The sequence below is a fragment of the Hyaena hyaena genome, unplaced genomic scaffold (genome assembly GCF_003009895.1).
Source record: "Hyaena hyaena isolate Hyena2069 unplaced genomic scaffold, ASM300989v1 scaffold_13, whole genome shotgun sequence".
Lineage (NCBI taxonomy): Eukaryota > Metazoa > Chordata > Mammalia > Carnivora > Hyaenidae > Hyaena > Hyaena hyaena.
In genome coordinates this window covers 4,024,805-4,041,941 of record NW_024080645.1, presented here as the reverse complement: position 1 = coordinate 4,041,941, position 17,137 = coordinate 4,024,805, and the positions used below count along the sequence as shown (strand labels likewise).

General features: G+C 42.4%; 1 protein-coding gene across 1 annotated transcript in view; it reads left to right on the top strand.

Moving 5' to 3' along the window:
- BTBD1 (BTB domain containing 1) overlaps positions 1-17,137 on the top strand; it is a 44,157-nt gene that overhangs the window by 9,936 nt on the left and 17,084 nt on the right. The window contains exons 2-4 of the mRNA XM_039216434.1: positions 2,420-2,576; positions 7,891-7,996; positions 15,005-15,202. Of these exons, the coding sequence (XP_039072365.1) occupies positions 2,420-2,576; positions 7,891-7,996; positions 15,005-15,202 (461 nt within the window). The remainder of the gene's footprint in view (positions 1-2,419; positions 2,577-7,890; positions 7,997-15,004; positions 15,203-17,137) is intronic.

Sequence of the window (17,137 nt, the reverse complement as noted above, 5' to 3'; positions counted from 1 at the left end):
TTAGCTGAAAACAGGCCCATCTACAGGCAAAGAAAGGCTATACGAGCTACTAGAATTCCAGACTGGAGACAGCCACTGGTCATTTGACATAGAGCAAAATGAGAACGTGAATGACAGAGACCAAGAGCAGCTGATCCTGGAGGAAGTAGATAATTCAGGGAATGGAAAGGACCTTAAAAACGTTGCTTAATAGCATCTTGGAGATCTAAGAACATTTTTGCATCCATAGAACTGAGACGATGCTGTGGAGGCAAAAAGGGACAGCTCAGAAGCAGGAATTCTCAGAAATGTGAGCGTGTGGTTGCCGGGGAGAGAGTCAGAAAGGCCAGAAGACAAGAGCAAGGGGCTCTTCTAAAACAGGAAAATAGACAGAAAATAATGAAGCGGTGCAGAAATAACAGCTAACATTTGCTGAGGCTAAGAATTTGTCAGGCACCATTTAAACCACTTCGTGTATTACAATTTCTGTGAATCCTCACGAGCGCGTTATGAAGGGGATACTGTCACTTTCCTCTTTTCAGAAGGGAGCACCACTGATCTGGTTTCAGGTCACACGGCTGGCAAGTGGTGGGACGGGCCCCAACCCAAGCCCTCTCCTCCTGAGACCTCATAGATGAAACGGCCCTCGCCTGGCGGGCGTGACCACCTAGCACTGGGAGCAGCATGGGTCCAGAAATGGGGTGCTGATCGTAGACACCTTTGTGTTTCCTCCTCTTCTAAGTGCAGGTAACAACACCTGCCTGCCCTCGGGAGGATCACATGAATTGGCCTCTGTCCGTGGCAGGCACTCAGCGGATGTGAATTTTCTCTCTTTTGCTCATCCCTTTCCCCCTGACTATAAGTGATTGTGCCTTACTTCGTTTTTAATTCCTTGTACTCATCGCAAAGGGTAGCACATAACTTTAAGCTAAGTAGTATAAGGGTAATACAGAATGTTGACTTGAGTCTCTAAAAAGGTTTTGGAAAAAATATATATTTTAAGTTTATTTATTTTTCAGAGAGAGAGAGAGAAAGGGAGAGGGGGAGGGACAGAGAGAGAGGGAGAGACAGAATCCCAAGCAGGCTCCATGCTTGTCAGCACAGAGCCCCGATGCGGGGCTCAAGCTCCCTGAACTGTGAGATCAAAATCAAGAGTCAGAGACGCTCAACTGACTGAGCCTCCCAGGAGCCCCGGGGAAAAAAATACAGTATTTGTAAAGGGTGTAATCCTGAAACACAGCAGCCTTCACTTTTAGGGCTGAGCTATAGAGGAGGATGAGAGCGAGCAGCCTCCACTTGGGACAGCCGTAAGCTTGGTGATGCTGTGAGGGGAGCGCCAGTGGTAGGTGGTGGCGCGAGGCAGGGGTGGGGAGGGGAGGGACTGGCGGTTCACCTTGGGTGCTGATTATGGACGCAGGAGCAGGAACGGAAGGAGAGGAAGTGGAAAGACCAGAGGGCAGGGACATGAACTAGAACCTCCCTTCTTCACCCACGCCCATGAACAGAGGGTTCTCAAAGATGTTAACAGGTTTCCCTGTTTCAGGAGTTGGGGCCTAGGGACGTACGTGTAATAAGCATTCTAATGTCTTTAGTATCTCTCAAATTCGGTTCTTAACGCCATACGCCCCCCCTCCCTTGGCTTTCCTGCTGCGCGTGTATGGTTGGGAGGGAGCTGGGCAGTCCATGCTGGGTCTCTGAGGAGCCACAGAAGGCACCTGAGTTGCTACGTAGAAGCTCCCGGGTGGTTCAGCAGGAACCGTGCAGCCTTCGCAGAGAACTTCTGCTTTGCTTGCGGTTCGGTAAAGCTGGCCTATCTGGCAGTCTCGCAGTTGGGAGCAGCAGACTGGGAGGAGGCAGTATTGGACTGATGGTGTTTTGAGAGAAAATTGGACCTAAATACCCAAAAGCACATAACAGGTCATTTAAGATAGTATTAAACTGTTTTCTTCCCCCAGAGCCCCCAGCGATGTCTTTGGGCATTACACTAATTTGGGAATAACAATAAAAGATTAAATGATGCCCAGAATAACAGGACACCATTATCTGCAAATACATGAAGAATGTTTTGACCTCTAGAGGTGTGAGCTTCAGCTGTCTTAGATTTGTTTAAATGAACATCCTTTGATGAGGGTTTGGCTCCTGTCCTGAGCTGCTGAAAGACCTCTGAGTATTTGGCTTAAGAGAGAGGAGTCTGTCTTGTGATCTTCACTTGACTTCAGTTTCATCTGTAAAATGGAGATACTACCTTACTCAGGACTGAGTAAGAATAAGATGAGATGATGTATGTGCAGAGGCCCTGTATGTAGCCCTGGATGTGAATTTCAGGTTGTTGTTTAGTTTGCTCATTATCTTTTAAAATATTCCTCAGAGGTGTCACGCTGATGGATTGCTTCTCTAAGATACTAATGGCCGTCTCTGTGATTTCCCATTTGCTTTCCAGATTTCTGTATTCAGACGAAGTTCAGATTGGCCCCGAGACGGTTATGACCACGCTCTATACCGCTAAGAAATACGCAGTTCCTGCCTTGGAAGCACACTGCGTGGAATTTCTCACCAAACATCTTAGGGCAGATAATGCCTTTATGTTACTTACTCAGGTAAGTGAGTGTAGCCAAGGTCGGTGCCCTTATAGCTTTAAAAATTGAGTATAACTACATGAGTATTAAGTAGTTCTTGGAGAATTCTAGATCATTAAAGTATATGTAATTTTTTTATAGTACCATTCAGGGTAGTATATCAGATCCATATGATATTAGGATAGAAAAGCAAATTTGAGTTAATATACTATCATAGGGTAAAGAAACTGAAGCTTTATGTAAGTAAGCTATTAGGACTCAAAGTCACACAGCTGTTCAGGATTGGAATTAGGATCCAGTTTGTTCCTGCTGTGATTGGGGGTATGATAGCATGGAGTTTTCTGGACATCTTTGGTCTTGATTTTTGTTGGATCTGGAATAAAGGTTTTTGTTGGATCCAAACTGTTCAAGTCCAGAAAAATTCTAAGGTTTACTGTCTTTGGACTTAACTTGAAAGCTTGGAGGAGTTAGAATTTAAGGTTTATGTGAAAGTTCTTTCTCTGATATTTGAAAGTTTCCACTAAATACAGTATACACGCAGAAGAGGACAGACACAGTATCGTCAGCACTCAGGCTGATGGATTTTTACAAACTGAGCACACCTGTGGAACCAAAACCAGTCCATACCATACTGTTTAGCATTTGTTAAGTGCCTGTAATCTGAGCTTTATACTTCAGATATAAATAAATCACTTGTTTTTCTTTTTAGACAAAGTCATAATACCCTTGTATGAATTGTTTAAAAAATTTCTAAGCCAGCCTATACCATCCATGTGCTAAGGGTTGAATTGTTTCTCCAAAATGTATGTGTTGAAATCCCAATTCCCAGAATCTCAGAATGTGATCTTATTTGGTGATCGCGTCTTTACAGAGGTAAGCAAGTTAAAATGAGAAAAAAATTCTAAGCGGATGATATATAATCCTATTGAATATTAGTACTGGGAACAATCACAGATGTCCCCTTCCTCAACCCTTCCATTTTCCAAATGGAAAAACTGAAACCTGGGCTGATTGACCGCCTGCCCAGAGGCTCATGACAGGCTGGCTGGGCCAGGGCCCAGAGCTCAGTTGCCCAGCGTTGCCTGTTTTGTCGCACGGCAGTTGTATGATGGCGCCTTTTGTTGTTTGTTTTTTTCACTCATCTGTCATCAGATGTTTGTAGTTAGGGAAGAAAGAACACACCGATGTCACGACGTAATCACAGAACTCCGTCTGTACATAGTATCCCAGACACTAAACTAGCCGCTTTGCATGTATTACACATTTACTCCCCATTACAGCTCTGTGATGTTATTTACTGTTATTCCTGTTTTAAAGATGAAGAAATGGAAGCGTGGAGGGGTAAATATCTTATTTCACATTAGACAGCAGGTGGTACAACTCAGATCCCAGCCTTCAGCCAGTTGTTAAGGCGCGGTGATACTGATGGTAATGATGATAGCAGAATGTATCGAGTGATTATTGCGTGCCAGCACTTTGTATGCGTTAGTTCATTTAATCTTGTACAATAACTTTCGGAGGGGTAGGTGTTCTGGGCTTTCTTATTGTCCCCATTTAACAGATAAGGAGATAGGGGCACAGAAACGTGAAATAATTTGAGTAAGTTCATAGAACTGTTAATCAGGATAACCCTCCATTTTTCCCTCTTTTGAGTTTGGGATGAAAATCTATTACGGAAGTTGATATTCTTAAGATTCTTTATCCAAATGTTTTAAGGTATCTGGAGAGGATCACTTATTTACTTTTATTTTAAAACCTTATGGAAAAATTCAGAAACCTCAATACATTCAACTTTGACAATTAAACTACAGTTTCTGATTCAGCGGGTCCAAAGTGGGGCCTAAGAGGCTGCACTTCCCATGGGCTTTCAGGTGCTGCCAGTGCTTCGGACCACACTCGAGTGTAAGCGTTGACAGATGTCACCATGAGAAAGGAAAGGAACTTTTCAGTGTGCGGTTGGTCTGAGAGCCCATTTTTACTGCACATATTTCACCAGCGGGGTCATGTGAATTAGCCCACAAATTGTCATGTGAAGTTCTTCTTCCTGCCAAGTGAGTTATTTGCACTGAGCGTGGTCATTTGCTTGAGAGGACCTTTGCCAGCTTCGTGCTAAAACAAGAGGCCAGTGTGTTGTACCGGAGTGAGTGCGACGGGGAAGAGACGCTTGTGAGCAAGTGCTACCATCACAGTGATATTTTTTCAGAGGTGGTGCCAGACTCAAACTAAATTCTGAGAAAATGTATTTTATTTACCCTAAGCAGCAACAATAGATTCCGTAGGAAACTTGATATTACCTGTGTAATCTGAGGAATCGCTGAAATAGTGCTCCTGAAATAATTTTTACAAAAATTGTTTTTCCTAGAGGGAAAGATCAATTTTTGTATGAACACTAGAAATATAGTTGAGTTAGCCAGTTAGAATACCTGCTGAAACTAGAATTTCACTTGGTAAAAATGTACTGTTTTTCATATTTTAAAAATTCATAGACTGTGATCCTACACTGGATCCTATTCCAGAAGGAAAAGTGTTCTAAAAGATTGGATCAGTTGGTAAAACAAATACAGTAGATTTGATAGAAATATTATATGGCTATTACCAAAGTTCATTACTATGGTTATATAAGAGAGTATTCTTATTCAAGTATTTATGGGTAAGGGCTATGATGTCTGTAATTTGTTCTTGAATAGTTCACCTCAAATACACACCCACACACTATACATTGTCTGTGTCTTATACATTATTATCCCATTTATATATACATGTATCTACTGACATATATATGTGTATATATGTATGTGTATAAAATTGTGTGTTGTGTGTGCGTCCACACCTGTGTGTATATAGAGAGAGCACAAACGATAAAGAGGTGAAATATTAGATGACAGATAAGTAAATCTGGGTAAAGGGTACATGGGTGTTCTTTTCACTTGCATGTTTTCATTACTTATAAATTAAAAGCATTTTAAGAGTTAATTTTATTCTCCTAAATACAGATTTCATATTATTTTTTGTAGAAAATTTTGACTACTCAAATTAATATAAACCCAATATATAATCTAAGAAGTACATTAAACAATTTTTTTTAAGTTTAGGTGTTTATTTTGAGGGGGGTAGGAGGAGCAGAGAGAGAGAGAATCCCAACCAGGCTCCACACTGTCAGCATGGAGCCCAACACGGGGCTCAAACCCATGAATTACAAGATCACAACCTGAGCCAAAATCAAGAATCAGATGCTTAACTGACTGAGCCACCCAGGTGCTCCAAGAGGAGCATTTTCAGACATGTTTGAGGATTGTGTAATTGTAAGAAATGTTCTTTTGACTTAACATACATGCATATTTTATATGTGTAAATACAATTATATATCATCTATAAGGTATATATCTATTTTAAATTTACTCCAAGGTGTTTATCGCTGTCTTCTCTCCCCCGTAAAACACAAGATAACTGTTTAGTTCAGGGATGTTTATTAACAGAATAGGTCAGTAGCACCTGAGTTACTGAATCCTTTGAAAATGATTTTACTTTACAAATAAATGAAGAGTACTTAGTTGTGCCAAATAATGGTTAATTAACTGCATGATTCTCAGCAGGTCTCTGTGTGACCCAGCATGAATACCTGTGTGTCTTGTGTTTGTGCATATATTAAATGTAACTAGGCCCAACGCCAGGCCAGAATGAGAGCTGGTCACTGGCACACCTGTCATTACAGCTTTTTTCAGTGTTCCGGGTTTTTATTTTTTTTATTAAAAAAAATTTTTGGGGGGGTGCCTGGGTGGCTCAGTCAGTTAAGCGTCTGACTTTGGCTCAGGTCATGATCTCATGGTTCGTGGGTTCGAGCCCCACATCGGGCTCTGTGCTGACAGCTAGCTCAGAGCCTGGAGCCGGCTTCACGTTCTGTGTGTGTGTCTCTCTCTCTGACCCTCCCCTGCTCATGCTGTTTCTCTCTCAGAAATAAATAAAAACATTAAAAAATAAATAAAAATAATTTTTTAACCTTTATTCATTTTTGAGAGAGAGAGAGACAGAGCGTGAGTGGCAGAGGGACACAGAGAGAGGGAGACACAGAATCCAAAGCAGGCTCCAGGCTCTGAGCTGTCAGCACAGAGCCTGATGAGGGGCTTGAACTCATGAACCATGAGCCGCAGTCAGACACTTAACTGACTGAGTAACTCAGGAGCCCCAGTGTTCTGGATTTTTAAATCTTGTTTGAGTTTGGATCCTCCGTCCCTTTTCTCAATGCCTGACTTTTAAACTTGGGGTTATTTTGGGGTGCCTGGGTGGCTCTGTTGGTTGAGCATCCAACTTCAGCTTCGGTCATGATCTTGTGGTTTGTGGGTTTGAGCCCTGCATTGGGCTGTCTGCTGTCAGCCCAGAGCCTGCTTCAGATCCTCTGTTTCCCTCTCTCTCTGCCCCTCCTCTGCTTGTGTTCTGTCCCTCAAAAATAAACATTAAAAATAAATAAATAAACTTGGATTTTTAAAAATTATAGTATGCATCCTGATTAATCACATTATTTTAGGCTTGACTTCTGACTTCTTAAAGCCTAGATTATTAGCTTTATTGGAATCATGCAGTATGTATTTTTTTGCTTAGTTTATTCTGTGGCTTCTTTTGCTTGTCATTGTGTTTGTGGGATTCACTCATTGTGTGCTGTTGTAGATAGATCATTCTAACTGTCGTATGATATTCTGTCATGTGACTATTACTTACTTTTCTGTTGTTGGCTTACTATTTGCTTAGTTTCCCAGAGCTTTCGTGCTCTGAAATTCTTGAACTTAATTTCCCCCTCCTCCCCAGCGCAAGTGGAGACAGAAGATGGAAAAATAAGTCTGATCTGTTCTGTACTGTATGCTTGACAGTTGATATCGTTTAGTGACAATATCCTACAACGTGGACTTAAGTAATGACTCTGCAGCATGACTGGCTAGATCCCATTAGGCAAGTTAGCACACCTTTCTGAGCCTGTTTCCACATCTGGAAAATGGGATAATAATGTCTGCCTTATCCAATCTGGAGTGTTTGTTAAGGATCAAAATAAGTAATGTGTAAGAAACAAGGCAGCCTATACATATGAGCAGATGGAAAGGAAAACAACAGAGTCGTCAGTGGTCATGTGAAGCTGCTATCTAAGCAGGGCATCTGTGCCCTTAGCTTTTCATTTCTGATTGTGGAAGGGAAGTTTTAAGAATATATTATACACATTATAATGGTATTTTAACTAGGTGTTTTTACATAGTTAGCAGTTGTAACTATTTATAGTTCTAACTGAATATGTACAGTCTGAAAGCACAATAACTATGAGAATAAAACAATTGTCTTTCTGTCTGTCTAGGCCCGATTATTTGATGAGCCTCAGCTGGCTAGTCTCTGTCTGGACACAATAGACAAAAGTACGGTGGACGCGATAAGTGCGGAGGGCTTTACTGACATCGATATAGGTGAGTCTGCCAGGATTCAAACTGCCGTTTATTTTATTTGTTTTTTTAAATATTTGTTTATTTTCGAGAGAGAGCTAGCAGGGCAGGGTTGGGTGGGGGTGAATGGAGGATCCGAAGTAGGCTCTGTGCTGACAGTAGAGAGCCTGGTGTGTGGTGCTTGAACTCCCAAACTGTGAGATCATAACCTGAGCTCACCTGACTGAGCCACCGAGGCGCCCCCAAATTTATACGGGTTAAATACAGTAACACCTTAATAGTCAGCCTTTTCGGTGGACAGGCTGTTTTTCAAGTAGTGGTTTTTTCCAAATTAAATAAGTAAGTCTACCTTTAAAATTTTTTTTTCTTTATTTTGGTGATAAATTCCTAACAGTCTTAGCTACGTTGTCACTTTTTAAAAAATGTCAAATCGGGGCGCCTGGGTGGCTTAGTCGGTTAAGCGTCCGACTTTGGTTTGGTCATGATCTCGCGGTTTGTGGGTTCGAGCCCCGCGTCGGGCTCTGTGCTGACTGCCAGCTCTGAGCCTGGAGCCTGTTTCAGTCTGTGACTCCCTCTCTCTCTGACCCTCCCCTGCTCACGCTGTCTCTCTCTCTCTCTACTAGAAATAAATAAAACATTAAAAAAACATAAAAAAATAAATAAATAAATAAAAAATGTCAAATCAAATAAGTAGTCACTGAATGCACACCATTTGCACGGCGTTACAATAGGATCATTTCAGAAATACAGACAAGAGGGACATCTGGGTGGCTCAGTCAGTTGAACATCTGATTTCTTTCTTTTTTTTCAGTTGGCTTTTTAAAAAAATTTTTTTTAAATGTTTTATTTATTTCTGAGAGAGAGAGAGAGAGACAGCGTGAGCAGGGGAGGGTCAGAGAGAGAGGGAGACACAGAATCTGAAATAGGCTGCAGGCTCTGAGCTGGTAGTCAGCACAGAGCCCAACGCAGGGCTCAAACCCACGAACCGTGAGATCATGACCTGAGCCGAAGTCAGACACTTAACCGACTGAGCCCCCCAGGTGCCCCAAGCATCTGATTCTTGATTTCAACTCAGGTTATGCTCTTGAGGTTCGCGGGTCAAGCCCCACATTGGGCCCCTCACTGTCAGAGCCTGCTTGGGATCCTTTCTCTCTCCCTCTCTCTGCCTCCTGCCCAGTCAGTCAATAAATGAATGAATGAACATTTTTTAAAATGTTTATTTTTGAGAAGGAGAGACAGAGCACAAGTGGGGGAGAGGCAGAGAAAGAGGGAGACAAAGAATCCGAAACAGGCTTCTGGCTCTGAGCTGTCAGCACAGAGCCCAACACAGGATTCGAACCCACGAATCTGATCATAACTTGAGCCAAAGTCGGACACTTAACTGACTGAGGCACCCAGGTGCCCCAACAAACAAATATTTTAAAAAATTATTCAAACAAAAAATTATTTAAACAAAAAAATACAAAGAGTAAGATGTGATTTTTCTTAAGGAAACTACGAACTAATTGGAGAATCAAGGAACAAATATGTGAAAATTAAGATTTAAAGCACAAATAGAAAAATCTAGATAGCATACAGTAAAATGTGATTTTTATTTTTTTTTTTTACCTTTTTTAAGCTACTTTTTTAAGTAATTACTCTTCACATCCAGACTATGGAGGGATTACCTCAGATTGAGTAGTGTCAGGAAAGTTTTGACGGGAGATTCTGCCGTGGGCCTTAAAGAATGGGTGGTATTTGGGGAGTGCAGAGAGGAGGGCATTAGAAGCAGGTGGGGCCCCGTGAAGAAGTGTGTGTGAGACGGAGGCAGGTGCAGGGCAGGGAGGAGCAGGTTGTGCGGGGCCATCTAATGACAGGCTGGGGGTCTGCGTGCTGTTAGTGTAGGAGAGGAGAGAGCGGATCGAGGCCTATGGCTTTAAATACTCTCTTCCTCATGATGAACACGAAACTTGTGTATTAGATCTATTATATGTTACTATCTGTTCCTGTCTGTCTTGCTGTCAGACAGGAAAAAGTATGGGCAGGGAAAACACCCACATTTTAAAAGCTTTGGCCTTGAAATGGCACCCTCGTTTTGCCTCTTATTTCACTGTCCAGGACTCAGTAGCATTATCCCACTTAAATTCAGAGGAAGCTAGTAGATACAGACAAGTCATATCTCAGGAAGAAGAGAAAACAGATTTTTTTTGTAAAAAAGCCAGCGGTCACTGCCTCTGTCTGCACCTGACCTTGTCTTCTCTCACTCTTCCATTACTCCCTGTGTTTCATAAACATTGGCCAGGTTATTTCTATTTTAAGCCTTTGTGTTTACTGTTTCCACGAATTGGAATCCTTTCTCCTTGAATTTGTATGTGGCTTCCTCCTTTAAATCATTCTGATAATCAAGTTAAATGAGACCTGAGAGGCCGACTTAGACCTTAGTCAAAGTAGATACCACGTTCCCCCAAACAATCCTTTTCTGTCACTCTGATTTATTTTCCTCATAATACGTTTCACTATCTGAAACTCTTAAGTAGGTATTTGTCTGTGTAGGTTTATGAGGTTATCTACCTTCCCCACTTAGTAAGCTCTACACCCAGCCTGGGGCTTGCACTTAAAACCTCGAGATCAAGAATCGCATGCCCTAGTGACTGAGCCAGCCCGGCACCCTGATTGTAAACTCTCTGAAGGCAGGGACTTTGCTATGTTGTGGTTCTCGCTGTGTCCTCAGCGCTGAAGACCGTAGAATGTGGTACCTGTTCAGTCAGCGCGTGGTGACCAGCTGCACTGTGTCTAGAATGTTGCCTTTCCTTCCCACTGTGGCTGGTTCTCACCCATTTTTTTTGTGTTTGTTTGTTTATTTTGAGAGAGAGAGAGACAAACACAGCACGAGGAGGGGAGGGGCAGAGACCGGGAGAGAGAATCCTAAGCAGGCTCTGTACTGTCAGTGCAGACATATGGGACCCGGACTTATGAACCCGTGAGATCATGACCTAAGCTGAAATCAAAACTGGACACTTAACCGACTAAGCCACCCAGGTGCCTCTACTTTTCACTCATTTTTAATGCCTTGGCTCAACTTACATTTCTGCAGTGACTCCTTTCTTAAGAATTGACACCCTGCCCTCTTCCATGACATTAGCGTCTTCTGTTCTAACCACGTCCCATTGTTAGTTTGCCCGTCTGTCGTACTGTACCTCGGGCAGGATTTACAGCCATCTTGCATTAAGTATCCTGAAGGGCAGGGGCTAGATTGACTTTCTCCCCAGTATACATATCCACGGCCCACATTGCTAGGGAAACATTGCTTCATCCTAATTTTCTTCCCCTAAGGGGTTGTCGAGCACTCCCATTTGTACTTCCGTCTGCGTTTGGAATAGCACTGCTTGCTCCACTTCCTCCTGGAAGTTGGTCCGTAAATAGCTCCTGTGGTCTGCGTGCCGTTGGAGCCTGGAGCGTTTGAAGTAGGTGCCTCATAAGGTGTAAATACTCTAGATATTTGTTGATTTGATTTGACTCACCATTGCTTATATTAAAATCTCATCTTGCATTATATGTACATATCACAGTCTTAGATGTTTTTATGATCTTTGTTAGGTTCTCAGCTGTAATTTATTATAACACATCTTCCGATAGAAGACCTGTGTGTCCCCACACCCTAGTCCTCTTTGCTCTAAGTATACTTATTAAAACTTGGGATGACAGAGAGGTCTAGGAGCTGGGAGACAGAAAGTTGGGCCAGGCTTCAGGAGCTCTTTATTTTTTTAATGTTTGCTTGCTTGCTTGCTTGCTCATTCATTCATTCATTCATTCATTTATTTATTTAGAGCGAGCATGCAGTAGGGGCAGAGAGAGGGAAAGAGACTCCCAAGCAGGCTCCACATTGGTAGAGGCGAGCCTGACTTGGGGCTTGAGCTTACAAACCATGAGATCATGACCTGAGCTGAAATCAAGAGTCAGATGCTCAACCGACTGAGCCACCTAGGAGCTCTTTTTATAGTTTTAGATTCTGGGGAAACCTTTTCTCCTCTGGGGTTTGAATCTATGTTCTGGAGGGATGTGCTGACTGTTTTCCAAGTAGAGAGACGCTGTTTCTCTCTTAGAGCTTTTCGCTAAAGGAAGACAATACTGTGTCTCATTGATAGAAAAAAGCAAATTTACGTTATGCCAAGGCCAGTATCATGTGCTTATTTTTTTCTGCGGATGTGTTATGTTTCTTTGTTTATCTTTACTGAAGTTTATTAGCATGCAAAGTAGAGATATGTGGATCCAAAGTTAGTTGTCTGTTTTCCCACTGAATGATTATTTTGGTCAGTGTATATTCCTGATCAATACAGATACTGAGGTGTATTAGTTAACATTCATTTCCCTGTCGAAAAGCTTCATGGAACTGTATTCTGTATTTTTCTGCTTAGCTACCAGAGAAGGAAAACAGGATTTAAAAAAAAATTATGTATAGCCTACTCATTTTTAAAATATTGTTGAGGGGGCGCCTGGGTGGCTTAGTTGGTTAAGCGTCCGACTTTCACTTAGGTCATGATCTCACGGTTCGTGGGTTCGAGCCCTGCGTCGGACTCTGTGCTGACTGCCAGCCCAGAGCCTGGAGCCTGTTTCAGAGTCTGTGATTCCCTCTCTCTCTGACCCTCCCCTGCTCATCCTGTCTCTCTCTCTCTCCTAGAAATAAAATAAAACATTTAAAAATAAAATAAAATAAATAAAATAAAATAAAATAAATAAAATATTGTTGAGCCCCTACCGTGACCTCTCTGCTCAAATGATAGCTATGGTTCGATACTGACCAAATATTTGGATGTAGTATGAATATAGAGACCATTACAGAATCGAATTTTTTAAAATAGATTTTTCTTAGAGGTATATTACTGGGTAATTTAAGCTCTGCTGTATATAAGTACGGCATCCTCATTTTTATTTGAATCTTCTGATTCTTAGTGCTCGTTATTGGGAGTACCTGTTACTGTATAGTGGAGCCCTCAAGTCTCTGATGTGTTTTTTTGTTTGTGTGTTTGGTTTTCAGTCTTCCTCTGTAGAAAAGACTCTTTCGACTGTAGTGCTTTTCAACCACTTACATCTACTTTTCACATATTCCCTCTCTCCTCTCTCTCTGTTTGGAGCCCATCATTTGGTTCTAGTCTGTTGGCCTCTAAAGCTGCTTCCCTGGACTTCCTGCGTCTGCTCTACTCCAGAGAAGACCAGAGGGCCAGAGATTTGAGCTTTGACTCTGATAAAAGAACAATTCTAAATTTTTTTTTGATGTTTTTATTTATTTTTGAGAGAGAGAGAGAGAGAGAGACAGTGTGAGCAGGGGAGGGTCAGAGAGAGAGGGAGATACAGAATCCGAAGACAGGCTCCAGGCTCTGAGCTGTCAGCACAGAGCCCGACGCGGGGCTCGAACCCACTAACCGTGAGATCATGACTTGAGCCGAAGCCGGATGCTCAACCGACTGAGCCCCCCAGGCGCCCCAAAAGGAGAACAATTCTGAGTACGGGCCTGAGTTCCGGGCAGGACATTTACATACTTGGACGTCAGATAGGGATTTCAGACTCAAGATGTTACAGATGAAACCCCGGATCCCCCTCTCCCCATTCCCCCAAAACCGCCTCTGTAGGCTTTCCCATCTCAGTTGATGCCACTCTCATCCGTCTGTTGTTAAGACTATAAGCCCAGGAATTACCCTTGATGACCCTGTCACCCTGGCGTTCAGTCTGTTAGGACATCACACTGAGTCCTCCTTCAGAGTATAACCTGAATCTGATGGTTTTTACTGCTTCCTCCTGGTCCAGCCCATCATCAGCTCTGCTGTGGATCAGAGCAGGAGCCTTCTCACTGATCTCATCTCCACTCTGACCTCCTGAGAGTCTCCTCTCAACAGGGCTGCCAGTGTGAGATCCTTCTAGAACCTAACATGTCACGGTTCAGAATCCTCCAAGGGTTCGTTCCCCTTTCCACTCAGGTTGTAAAAGCCGAAAGATCTACAGGGCACTGTAAGCTTGTAGCCCGTTTCCCTCCGTTTCTGGCCTCCTTGGCCTCCTCGCCCACCATCTTCCCTCTTGCTCACGCAGTCTGGCTGCAGCACGCATGCCAGATGCACTTTCACGCGGGAGCGTCCACACTGGACATCCCGAGCACGCTGGCTAGGCCCCTGGCTGACTGCCCATCCCCGCTCCAGTCTTCGCTCAGGTGAGCTGCCCCGGCGCCCTGTTTTCACCTGCACTTGTGATTCCTCTCATCTGCCGCCTGTCCCGCACTGCGCATCTGACGTGTTAGCTCTATTTATGTTTAATGTTAACCCCCATTAGAATGTAAGCTCCATAAAGGCAAGGGATTTATTTTTAACTTTTTAGTGATGTGTTCTCAGCGTCTAGAACAGTGCCTGACACACAGTGAGTGCTTACTAAGGAATATTTGGGGACTGCATGAATGGTTATCTGTAGACTTTATGAATTTATGTATGTCACTAATTTGAAGCCTTTTTCTCTGACTTACAATTAATCTTATTCTGGATATTTGAGTTTGCTTGGTAAATGACACAAAAATACAAGGAGATACTACACCTAAGTTTCATGTATGGTAAAGAAAAAGTTCAATATTAACTTTATATTCTTAAACTGCTTTTTTATACTTTTTTAAATTAAAAACCTTTTTTTAATGTTTGTTTATTTTTGAGAGAGAGTGTGAATGGGTAAAAGGTAGAGAGAGGGAAGCACAGAATCCGAAGCAGGCTCCAGGCTCTTTGTGCTGTCAGCACAGAGCCTGATGTGGGGCTCAAACTCGTGGACTGCACGATTATAACCTGAGCCGAAGTCAGACCCTTAACCGACTGAGCCCCCCAGGCACCGCACGTTAATTTTTTGAAGAAAACTTTGCTGTTTAATTTTTTAATTAATATTTTTAAGTATAGATTTATAGTTTTAAGTATCTAATCTCCTTTTTTTATTGAGATTTGAAAACTTAATAGAAGCCTGTTTGTTGGTATTGTTTTGTTAAAGAGCAAAATATTCCTAATTTGATTTATTCTTGTATTTTCCCTGTAGACACACTCTGTGCAGTTCTGGAAAGAGACACACTTAGTATTAGAGAGAGTCGACTTTTTGGAGCTGTTGTACGATGGGCAGAAGCGGAATGTCAAAGACAACAATTGCCCGTGACTTTTGGAAACAAACAGAAAGTTCTAGGAAAAGCGCTGTCCTTGATCCGGTTTCCACTGATGACCATTGAGGAGTTTGCAGCAGGTGGGGCTATAACCCGACCACAGTCTGTGTGAAACTGTGCCAGCAGCCGGCCGGCCTCCCTGCGCAAGAGAGGGGGAGAAGCTGGGACTTACTGAGCTCTGGTCGCGTGACGCGTGAGTGTGTGTGTTATTTCCTTTGTTTCTGGTGGCCCTTCAGGATGACATTGTAAGTTATTCATTTTGATACGTGTACTAGGTTCTTCTTCTTTGAGGGGGGTATGGTTTGCACAAGCGTCACGTCAGTTTCCGGTGTATTGCTTGGGGGTTCTGTTCTGCACGGCTGTATGCTCACCGCAGGGGTCGCGTCTACCTGTCACCACATACAACCACTGCAGTATCACGGCCTCTGTTCCCTGTGCTGTCACTTTGTATTCCCATGACTTATCCATCCCCCAACTGGAGGCTTGGGCCTCCCACTCTCCTTCACCCCTTCTCCCTGTTGCCCCGCAGTGAGCATCAGTGTGTTCTCTGTATTTCTTGGTTTGCCTCTCTCTTCTCCCCCTTAGGATCATTTGTTTCCTAAATTCCACATATGAATGAAATTACATGATATTTATCTTTCTCTGACTGGCTTATTTCACTTAGCATTGTACTCTCTAGCTCCACTCATGTCATTGCAAATGGGGCAAAGTTTTTATTTTTTTGAGAGAGAAAGCGAGCAGGGGAGAGAGGGAGTGAGGGAGAAAGGAAGAGAGAGAAAGAAAGGAAGATAGAGAATCCCAAGCAGACTCTACGCTTCACAAACTGCCAGATCATGACCTGAGCTGAAACCAAGAGTTGTACCCTTAAGTGACTGAGCCACCCCACACTTTATTATTTTATTTTATTTTAATTTTTTCTTTTTTTCCACACTTATTTATTTTATAACTGGAAGTTTATACCTTTTAATCCCCTTCACTTATTTTGCTCATTCCCCAACCAGTTTGTTCTCTGGCAACAGCCACTTTATTCTCTGTATTTAAGAGCGTGTTTATTTTTATGTTTGTTTATTTGTTTTTTAGATTCCACATATAAGTGAAGTCATATGGTATTTGTCTTTCTCTTTTTGACTTATTTCTCTTAGCATAATGCCCTGTAGGTTCATCCATGTTTTTGCAAGTTGCAAGATTTATTCATTTTTATGGCTGAGTAATCTTCCTTCTTTATCTTTTTGTCTGTTGATAGATACTTGGGTTGCCTCTATATCTTGGCTTTTAATAAACAGAAGTTCTTAATTTTTTTTAATGTTTTATTTATTTTTGAGAGCGAGTGAGCGTGACCTAGGGAGGGACTGAGAGACGGGGGAACGGAGGATCCAAAGTGGGCTCTGCGCTGACAGCGGTGGATCCATACTCACAGACTGTGAGACCATGACCTAAGCTGAAGTCAGACGCTCAACTAACAGAGCACCCAGGTGCCCTGAAGTTCCTAATGGTCTTTTGCATTTTCATATTAATATCTTTTTTTAAAGTTTATATAATTTTTGAGTGAGGGAAAGAGAATCCCAGGCAGGCTCCACACTGGCTGCACAGACCCTGACTGACGTGGGGCTCAAATGCACAAACCATGAGATCACAACCTGAGCCAAAACCAAGCATCGGACGCTTAACTGACTAAGCTACCCAGGTGTCCCACACATAAGTCAATTTTTTTAATCAGCTTGTCAATTTCCACCTCCCCCCAAATTATGGGATTTTGATTGGAATTGCATTGAATTTATAGATTGGTGTGGAGATAATTGACAGTTTTGTAATATTGAGTCTTTTAATCCATGAACATTCATTTAAGTCTTTTAGTAATATTTTGAGTTTTCTGGTAGGTCTTGTACATTTTTTGGGAGGTTTGTTCCTAGATACTTTTCTTTTTTTTTTTTTTTTTTTTAAATTTTTAATGATTTATTTATTTCTGAGAGAGAGAGAGACAGGCAGCATGAGCAGGGGAGGGTCAGAGAGAGAGG